The sequence below is a fragment of the Nematolebias whitei genome, chromosome 7, assembly GCF_014905685.2.
Source record: "Nematolebias whitei isolate Nwh7 chromosome 7, NemWhi1, whole genome shotgun sequence".
NCBI lineage: Eukaryota > Metazoa > Chordata > Actinopteri > Cyprinodontiformes > Rivulidae > Nematolebias > Nematolebias whitei.
The window spans coordinates 48,463,661-48,474,095 of record NC_056504.1 but is presented as its reverse complement, the minus strand read 5'-3'; the positions used below and the strand labels follow the sequence as shown (position 1 = coordinate 48,474,095).

Below are 10,435 nucleotides of genomic sequence, written 5' to 3'. Positions count from 1 at the left end.
CAGGTCACATGACCCGCTGACACACCTGCTGACAGGTCACATGACCCAGGTGAGTGTTCATACCTCCTCTGACATGGTGGCGGAGAACAGCATTGTCTGTCTGTTGTAGGAACACAACCTGATGATCTCTTTCATCTGTTCTTCGAAGTACTCGTCCAACATCCTGAAGGAACCAGAACCAGAACCAAACATTTGAGTATTTGAACTGCGATGACCCGTTTGTCTGCAGGTGCGACTTCTCACCTGTCGGCTTCATCTAGGATCAGGATCTCAATGTGGCTCAGCTCGAAGCTCGGAGTGTTGTGAAGGTGATCAATCAGCCGACCAGGTGTAGCTATCAGAACATCTGGTCCGGCCCGCAGCGCCGCCTCCTGAGACTTTAGGTCCAAACCACCTGGAGACAGCATAACGGATCAGATGAGGACCAGAACCACGCTCACAGATCCAAACAGTTGCTGACCAGCCAGAAGCAGCTTGTACCAACAGCCAGGCAGGTAGTGACGGAGGTGAACTGGGCCAGCTGACGGGCCACTGTGTGAACCTGGATCCCCAGCTCTCTGGTAGGAACCAGCACCAACACCCTGGTCACCTGGGCCGTCCTGGGTTTATAAACCAAACGCTCCAACACGGGCAACATGAAGGCTGCAGTCTTCCCTGAAGAGAGACAATCATCTGGTTACCATAACTGGTCCTGGCTTCTTTAACCCAAACCCATTTAACCGGTCCCGGTTAGTCACAAGCACCAACTACAACCCTGTTTATGTTTTCTGGTCCTGGTTAGTCGATTTTTTTTAAAAGTAAAATGTAAAAACTGCTTCAGGTACTTTCAGTTGGACCCATAAAACCGTCTGTTACGACTCAGATCCTGAGCTTTCTGACTCCATCGTGCTCATTTAAATGGAGTAAAACTCCATGAACCAGTTTAAATGAAGCGGTCCCGGTGGGCCGGTGGTACCTGTTCCAGTAGCAGCACAAGCACAAAGATCTCTGCCCAGAAGACCGACTGGAATGCAGGCCTTTTGGATCGGCGTTGGTTCCTTGAAGCCCAAAGCTGTGATAGCCTGCAGATGAAAAACAGGAAGTCATCATCAGAAACAAAATGAGTGAAAACACCTGCTGGGAACTGTTGACTGGGAACATGGACCCAGGACTGCTCCGTGAGCGGTTCTAGAGAGCTCGGGTTCAAAGTGGGGAACCTGCTGAGAGCCGGAGCCGTTCCTACACACTCACCTCAGAACCAAAGTTCTGAATTAACACGGGTTTTCTGGGTCGAGGTCAGGCTGAGGAGCTGAGGGGGTGGAGCCAACAAGGCATGGGAAGAATTAGGGAAGGAGTCCATGGTGAAAATGAATGGGTGGAGTCTATTTATTGTGGTGGAGGAGGAGGAGCCAGAGGTAGGACTACAAGTGAAAGAGATAAACAAGTGGGTGGAGCCTGTAGGAAGAACCGAGGCCTTCATAAGACACGTCAGTCCAGGACGGAGAAGCCTTCTGCTCGCCTCGGTGCACCTTCTGAACGAAGCAAGGGTGCAAGGGGGTTAAAGACAGCTCACCTCCGGTGCACCTTTGTACCGCTGAGCGAGGTAGTAACAGAGGCGAAACGTGGACATGTGAAAAGGTGCGCAGTGGCTCAGTAATGTGATGAAGTGATGAGATGCAGCTGGATTAAAGAACACATTTGTTACTGAGAGGATCAATGAAGACTCACAGCAACTTTGGGTTTAGTTTAGAAACGAGTTACCAAAACTCATTCCATTCTGCGCTTGTTTCTACTTCCTGTCCTCTCTGTTTCTACTTCCTGTCCCCTCTCTTTCTACATCCTGTCCCCTCTGTTTCTACATCCTGTCCCCTCTGTTTCTACTTCCTGTCCTCTCAAACCCAGCCGGTCGAAGCAGATGGCTGCTCGTCCCGAGTCTGGTTCTGCTGGAGGTTTCTTCCTGTTCAAAGGGAGTTTTTTCTTTCCACCGTCTCCTTTGTTCTTGCTCAGGATGAGACTGTGACGAAGTGAAGAGTCAACACAATCTGCTGCTTCCTGAGATACAGAACTTTTACTAACTGTCTTTCATAATGTCTGTGAATGTTTCTGTTCTGAGCAGAGACGACTTCTGTTGGCGCTACAGAAATAAACTGGACTGAATAAAGAGAATTAAATGAACTCTGGTCTAAAAACAGCACGAGGAAAATGTCCGAAACACATTTGATGTGATGAAGCTCCACATCAACCCAGCTGAGTTCTGCTCCAGGTCTCTTTTGGTTCTGCACGGCCCGCTTCAGTTCTGAAAGCTCCTGTGTGTGCGGGAGGTGGGCAGCTTCATCTGGACTGATGAAGCATAAAGACGGACTGGTACCAGCTGACCCATCAAATCTGGACTCAGCAGAACTTCCTTCAGTTGTTTTACCTTCAGGATGGGTCTGGACAGGTTCATGTCTTCAAAGGTCAGCTGATCGTTGTACTGAGACGCGTCTTCAGTGAACGTCTCAGGGACCTGGGGACAAACACAGATGTTACCATGGTAACGCAGTAAACATTAGTTTTCTCCACTATCCTTCTTCTTCACCTCGTCCTCCACCCTCCTCTTCTTCCCTCGACGCTCTTTCTCCCTCAGCGTGTCTAACAGGAAACAGGAAGCAGAAGGTTTTACCATTTCAGACTTTATTTGAACTAAAAGAAGAAAATTGGGACTTTTTTGTTTATTCTTGTAATTATTTAGTTGAAGCTGAAATGTTTGAACGAGTTTATTTGTATAAATGTTCTCGTGATTTAGTGTTTTTCAAACTCTGAAGTTATGAGCAAATTTGTGAATTTTGCCTGAATTCTGTTACGATAAGGTTCTTTAGAGAACCTTCATACATCTATCAAAGATGAAGAACCTGAAGATCCTACAGCAAAAACAAACACTTTCCCTCAATCATTCTTAAAGTTCCCTGAATGTTCTTCAACCCAACCCATTAATTTAGCGCTACTTCCATACAAAGGAACCCTGAATCTTTCTAGAACAGTCTTTAAATGTTCTGTAAGGTTCTCCCAGTAGTGAAGTCTTTACATGCAAAATGTTCCATCAACGTTTAAGTTCAATCACATCTTTCCACAAACAACTCAAAATAAAAAACTCTACCTGATTTGGTGAGAACCTCTTCATCACTTGAGTCAAACTCCTCTCCTCCTCCCTCCTCCTCTTCGTCCTCCTCCTCATCTCCTGTCACAGGCTTTATGTCCTCCTCCTCCTCCCCCTCCTCCTCCACCGTTCCTGATAAACTTTCAGCTGCTGCACTTTGAGATGATTTCTCCTGCAGATCAACAAAAACTACAACTCAAACAGGAAGTGAACTCAAACAGGAAGTGGAGTCAAAGCAGCAACTCACCTCAGTTTTCCTCCTCTTCCTAATTTTCTCTATTTTCTGGTCTAACGTTGTGACGATTTTCTGCGAACACAGAACAGAGGTGAGGACACATCTGGGGCAGGTTCTGCTGCAGTAGGAACGTTCCGCTGCAGGTTCTGCTGGGTTCTACCTTCTTCTTGAGCTGCTGCAGGACCTCGGTCATTGGCCAGTTGGGGTCTTGGTTCGGTCCATCTCTCTCTCCAAACTCAAAGTCACAGTTAAAGTCTCTTGACCCTTGACCGCCCAGTTTCTTCTTCCTGTTCAGGATAATTGGCCCCTCCTACACCAGGTAAACAAGTAAACAACAATCAATGGTTTAAAAACAAGAATAAACACTGGTAAACAACAACACATGATGGGTAAACAAAAACAAACATGGGTATCCTGAGAGGATAAGTTGGCCGTGAGCAGGTGGGTTATTTCACAGGGCTGTTACCATGGCGACTGACCTGGAGGTACCGTACCTGAGCAGGTTTAAGTCGTTCATTTATTTATTTATGAAAACGGTGCATCCTCCTCAACGTTTCTGTGCTACACTGAAATTTTAATGTTTGAACCAACAGATTAAATACAAAAATAACTGAACACTTGAAGAAACATTTGGTAAATCGTTTTGGTAAAGACTAAACAAAACGGGTCCCAGTGAGGAGCCTTGGGGAACCCCAGCAGACCAGATAAGACATGTTGAACCTGAAGGTCCAGTCTGGCTCTGATGGACCCGAGTTCATGCAGCATACAGTCCAGTGTGGAACATTAAACCAGGGCTTAATTCAAACTCAGCTCCAACAGAACCGGACCTGTTACCATGGTGACAGACTCCGAGTAACTCAGACTGATCCAAACCGAGGTACCCCATCCCTCCCCCCAGCTCAACTGAGCAGATTTCGAGTTCTGGTACCATGGATCTCAAACAAATCAAACTCGGAGCCTGCTGAACCTCCAGAACCTCGTGGGCTCAGGCAGTTAAAGGTCCGGACCTGACAACATCTGCCTCCATTACAAAGGAAGTTTAGAGCTGTTAGTTTGTTTGTTGACAAAGATAAATCAACATATTCGTCCTCCCAGATCAGAAGTCCGGTCCGGGGTAACTCACCTCCGGTTCGGACTCGGTGTCGGGTTCCTCCGGACTTTGGTCCTCGTCTAGGAGGGTTCCGATCAGCCCAAACTGCTCCAACATGATTTACAATGAGGCGGGTCCACTCGGTTCCGAAGTCTCCTAAAAGGTTCCGAAACGTTCTGCAGGGTCTCTCCACTCAATAATATGCATTCACACGTGTAGAAGTCGGAAAAGTCAGGCTGTTTCCGGTTGACGTCATGATTTGGTTGTGGTTCAGCCCAGAGCGCCATCTGCTGCTGCGGAGCGAAGAAGGACGTCCATCCACATAAACACATGCAGGTCTGTATAAACATTATATACACATATGTTGATATATATATATATATATATATATATATATATATATCAACGCGCATGCTACTTAATTTTTTTATAGCTACTTCCGGTATCTTCCCATCCATCCATCCAAACGCAAAGATGAAACATCAAAATAGTAATTTATAATTTCTTGACAAATATTTTCTAATCGTTTTCGTGAGATAAGAAGGCCACAGTCAGTAACAAACATAAACAACAAAAAGTCCGGGAGACATTAGAGAAACGGAAGTAGGCATGAACATATGGAGACCACAATGCATCAGAAAATTCAGACTTTGAGCATGCGCATATTAGTAACTGTAAAAAACGTTAATGGGATGGTGGTGTGTGTGTGTGTTATTACTATATGTCGTGAACCATTGAATGGATTTTAATGAAACTTTCAGAAAGTTGATATAATTTCGATTGATAAACGTTAGAAGTCATCCTGATTCAAGATGGCTGCCACAGCAAACAGAAATGGCTATAGCTCATTAGGTCATTATCTCATTACAGATAATGAGCTAATAGTGTGATAGCAACTGAGAGTCATCCACAGCCTAATGGTCTGTTTTCCAACTTTGCCATCAACTATGGTCTGTTAGCAAAATATCTTGTAAACCACTGTAAGGATTGAATTAAAGTAACTGGGAGTTCACCTACAACTGATACATTCTGAAAGTCGCCTCGATTTAAGTTGGCCGCTATACACACTGAGTGAATTCTACAGCGACGGAGCTCAGGCTGAGTGGTGGTCACTGACAGTTCGTGATCACACTCCGAGCTCCAGTTGGGGGTTCGGCCATATTGTTTAGAACGCAACACAATAATGTTTGTCTTCAACTGTTTGCAGGGAGAGTGGCAGCATTAGTCTTCAAAGAGTCCGTTGTTTTTTGTTTTCTTGTGCTCAAGTTCATTTGAGTCTATTCTTAGAAACAAAATATGAAGCTCTTGTTCAAAAAGGGTTCAGTTCAGTTAACGAAGTTCTGAAAAATCTTCCTGCTGGCAGTTCTTAAACAGATTTATGGAAGGATTGAAGGGCCACTATAATGTTAATCAACTTGTGTTTAGATGAAACTACTTTATTTTCCTTTAAAAAGGTCTAGTTCTTTTCTATCAAATATTAAATCAGCTGAAATATTTTACAAACCGGATTCCAAAAAAGTTGGGACACTAAACAAATTGTGAATAAAAACTGAATGCAATGATGTGGAGATGGCAAATGTCAATATTTTATTTGTAATATAACATAGATGACAGATCAAAAGTTTAATCTGAGTAAATGTAACATTTTAAAGGAAAAATATGTTGATTCAAAATTTCACAGTGTCAACAAATCCAAAAAAGTTGGGACAAGTAGCAATAAGTGGCTGGAAAAAAGGAAATTGAGCATATAACAAACAGATGGAAGACCATCCATCCATCCATTATCTTTACCCGTTTATTCCATTTTTTGGGTCACGGGGGTCGCTGGTGCCCATGTCCAGCAATCACTGTGCGAGGGGCGGGGTACACCCTGGACAGGTCGCAAGTCCATCACAGGGCCACATAGAGACAAACGAGACAAACAACCATTCACTCTCTCACTCACACCTAGGGACAATTTAGAGTTACCAATCAGCCTAACATGCATGTTTTTGGACTGTGGGAGGAAACCGGAGCACCCGGAGAAAACCCACGCATGCACGGAGAGAACATGCAAACTCCACCCAGAAAGGCCCCTGGACCGGGGTTTGAACCAGGGACCTGCTCGCTGAGAGGCAGCAGCTCTACCAGTTGCGCCACCGTGCTGCCGCTGGAAGACCAATTAACACTAATTAGGTCAATTGACAACATGATTGGGTATAAAAAGAGCTTCTCAGAGTGTCAGTGTCTCTCAGAAGCCAAGATGGTCAGAGGATCACCAATTCCACCATTGTTGCGCAGAAAGATAGTGCAACAATACCAGAATGGTGTTACCCAGTGTAAAATAGCAAAGACTTTTAAGTTATCATCATCAACTGTGCATAACATCATCAAAAGATTCAGAGAATCTGGAACAATCGCTGTGCGTAAGGGTCAAGGCCGTAAAACTCTACTGGATGCTCGTGATCTCCGAGCCCTTAAACGTCACTGCACCTCAAACAGGAATGCCACTGTCAAGGAAATAACAGAATGGGCTCAGGAACACTTCCAGAAAGCATTGTCAGTGAACACAATCCACCGTGCCATCTGCCGTTGCCAGCTGAAACTCTACAGTGCAAAGAGGAAGCCATTTCTAAGCAAGCTCCACAAGCTCAGACGTTTGCACTGGGCCAGGGGTCATTTAAAATGGAGTGTGGCAAAATGGAAGACTGTTCTGTGGTCAGATGAGTCACGATTTGAAGTTCTTTATGGAACACTGGGACGCCATGTCATCCGGACCAGAGAGGACAAGGATAGCCCAAGTTGTTATCAACGCTCCGTTCAGAATCCTGCATCACTGATGGTATGGGGTTGCATGAGCGCTTGTGGCATGGGCAGCTTGCTTGTCTGGAAAGGCACCATTAATGCAGAGAACTATGTTCAGGTTCTAGAACAACATATGCTCCCATCTAGACGTCATCTCTTTCAGGGAAGACCCTGCATTTTTCAACACAATAATGCCAGACCACATTCTGCAGCAATCACAACATCATGGCTACGTAGGAGAAGGATCCGGGTACTGAAAGGGCCAGCCTGCAGTCCAGATCTTTCACCTATAGAGAACATTTGGCGCATCATAAAGAGGAAGGTGCAACAAAGAAGGCCCAAGACGATTGAACAGTTAGAGGCCTGTATTAGACATGAATGGGAGAGCATTCCTATTTCTAAACTGGAGAAACTGGTCTCCTCTGTCCCCAGACGTCTGTTGAGTGTTGGAAGAAGAAGGGGGGATGCCACACAGTGGGAAAAATGGACTTGTCCCAACTTTTTTGAGATTTGTTGACGCCATGAAATTTGGAAACAACAGATTTTTCCCTTAAAATGATTCATTCTCACAGTTTAAACTTTTGATCTGTGATTTGTGTTCTATTCTGAATAAAATATTAGATGTTGGCACCTCCACATCATTGCATTCAGTTTTTATTCACAATTTGTTTAGTGTCCCAACTGTTTTGGAATCCGGTTTGTATTTGGAAATACTTTTTACATATTTATCCAAGTTTTATGAATATTTATCCAAAAGTCTACTTTTTGGTTCAAGTCAGCAAACTGAGACCGGGACCTGAGACCTGAAACCTGATACCTGGGGCCTGAGACTTGGACCTAAGTCCTAATCTCTTTCACTGAATCATGTTGTGACAATAAAAACATCTACTGTCATTTATTTCCTCCAAATTCTGCCAAAAGAAGAACAAGTCGTTTTTTCAGGACGTTTATCTCACAGACATTTACGCTTCAGACTCCTCCATGTGTCCAGGGGAGGAGGGGGGACACAGGAACATGGGGAGGAGTCAGTCCCTCGGGATAAAAGTCTGCACAAAGGCTGAGGGGGGCAGACAGAACAGAGACAGAGGAGCAGAAACAACCAACCAGAACCAACAGAACCCCACGGGTCAGAACTCCTCCTTCATCTGCTGATCAGTGAGTTTCATCTGAAGACAAACCCTGAAAAGTTCAGCTGCTGACAGACAGACAGACAGGCAGAAAGACAGACAGAGAGACAGTCAGGCAGACAGAGAGACACGCAGATAGACAGAGAGGCAGACAGACAGGCAGGCAGACAAAGAGACAGGCAGAAAGACAGAGAGACAGGCAAACAGACAGAGAGACAGACAGACAGGCAGGCAGACATAGAGACAGGCAGATAGACAGAGAGGCAGGCAGAAAGACAGACAGACAGAGAGACAGGCAGAGAGACAGGCAAACAGACTGAGAGACAGGCAGACAGACAGGCAGGCAGACAGACTTCATTCAACCTTTATTTAAACAGGTTAGTCCCATTGAACCACGAGGACTCATTTACAAGGGAGACCTGGCAGACAGACAGACAGGCAGACAGGTAGACAGACAGGCAGGCAGAGAGACAAATAATCCATGTGACATCATGAGCCGGTAAGTGAAGTGTTTTGAAAAACTTGTTCTGTTTATTCAGGTTCACTTTTGGAACTCTGTGGACCTGTGTGTGTGTGTCTGTGTGTGTGTGTGTGTGTGTGTGTGTGTGTGATTTGGCTGCATCCTTTGGCCGATCTTTTTGTCTGTCTTCAACTTGTTGGTTGGTTAACTGGTTAATTGGTTGGTTAGTAGTTATCTGTGGGCCACATGGTACATAGTCAATGAGTGGGAGCCAAACTTCTGGCTGGGTTTCTAAAAAAGTTAAATATGGTCCTCTGGACTTTAAAAAAAACAAAAAACAAAGCATTCTACATTTTTTTGTTGATTTGCTTTGTTTTTGTTTTTTTTTAATGTCCAGAGGACCAGATTTAACTTTTTTAGATTTTTCTACCTGGATTATTGAGCATGCATCAGGATATTCTGGCTGGGTTGTTGGGGATCAAATACATTTTTCTGTCAATAATGTGTAAAACCCAACATATCTCTAATAAGCGGTTTTATTTTTGATTTTGCTTTTCATAGTTAAATTCTGCTTGATTCCATTAAAACAGAGATGTCAAACTCAGTTACAAAACAACTGTTCCCTGGAGGTCACTGCTTGGCAGGGTGCTCATCTCTGAGGGTTTTTTGTTGACGGGGCAGGGGGAGGAGGGGGAGACACCACTCTGTTGCGTGCTAGCTTAGCGCTAGTTAGTGTTGGCAGTTGTCAACCGGGGTGGGTGTGGGGGTAGGATGCTTGAGAGAAGTGGAGCGTGCTCTGTTCACACAAGGAGAGCTGTTGGTCAGGCTTCTTCTTGTTGCTCTCTAAAATAGTTATTGAATCAAGTGTTTACTGATGTTGGTAAATGGTGTTTGACAACCCGTTAAAATACACCTGAATGGCATCTACTTTATTTTAAAAAATTGGGGGGAGGACCCTCAGCACTTTGGTCGGCCTTGTTGCTGTTTTTAAGTGCTTTATAAAGTGGTATAGTATGGTACTGTAAGAATCTACTTTTAAAGACAACGTTTGATTAGTTTTTACTGATTCTGCGTTTTTATTCAGTAAATGATCCAGAAGTTAAGTGAAAGCTGTAGGAACTGATGAACAGGAGGCGATCTCAGTCTTTGCAGCTTTAAATTGCATCGGAATGAAAGATTAAACAATTCTGTAGAAACCGTCAGCCTGAGAACACGAGGTTCCCCAGATCTGTCTGAAGTTTGAATGGAAGCTTCAGTGGCGGCGGTCAGACACGTGGCGACAGTAACAACATGGGTTCTGATTGGCTCTCAGATCAAAGAGCTGGGTTCTGATTGGCTCGTTCACTGATTACAAGCTGAGTGTGTTTTATTTGCGAGTTTAAAGACTTGTTGAAGCTTTTGATTAAAGGACAGCTGTGGTTTGACGTCAGTGGTTCAGATATACCCAGAGTTTTCTTCAAGGTGGGGCAGAGTGGTTTTCCCTGGGCTGTGACTCACAGACCTGCCTATCTTGGTATTTCAAACTCCTTTCTGTTTGTTTCTGTTTGATGATCGATGGAGCTGTTTGAACCGACCCTGCTGTGGTCTGGTCCGATGGACTGTAGACCTGGAGTCCATGGACTCT

At 44.6% G+C, this 10,435-nt stretch overlaps 2 protein-coding genes across 2 annotated transcripts in view; one reads left to right on the top strand and one right to left on the bottom strand.

The window, feature by feature from the left end:
* ddx27 (DEAD (Asp-Glu-Ala-Asp) box polypeptide 27) overlaps positions 1-4,688 on the bottom strand; it is a 10,057-nt gene extending 5,369 nt beyond the window's left edge. Inside the window, exons 1-10 of the mRNA XM_037679703.1 lie at positions 4,474-4,688; positions 3,511-3,660; positions 3,363-3,422; positions 3,116-3,287; positions 2,558-2,610; positions 2,399-2,485; positions 956-1,061; positions 481-654; positions 244-394; positions 64-163 (exon numbers count right to left, since the gene is read on the bottom strand). Coding sequence (XP_037535631.1) covers positions 64-163; positions 244-394; positions 481-654; positions 956-1,061; positions 2,399-2,485; positions 2,558-2,610; positions 3,116-3,287; positions 3,363-3,422; positions 3,511-3,660; positions 4,474-4,557 — 1,137 coding nt within the window. The 5' untranslated portion in view covers positions 4,558-4,688. The remainder of the gene's footprint in view (positions 1-63; positions 164-243; positions 395-480; positions 655-955; positions 1,062-2,398; positions 2,486-2,557; positions 2,611-3,115; positions 3,288-3,362; positions 3,423-3,510; positions 3,661-4,473) is intronic.
* Positions 4,689-8,294: 3,606 nt separating this feature from the next.
* LOC119412666 (phospholipid transfer protein) overlaps positions 8,295-10,435 on the top strand; it is a 26,352-nt gene continuing 24,211 nt past the window's right edge. Inside the window, exon 1 of the mRNA XM_037679702.1 lies at positions 8,295-8,350. The gene's annotated coding sequence lies outside the window, so the exon portion shown is untranslated. The remainder of the gene's footprint in view (positions 8,351-10,435) is intronic.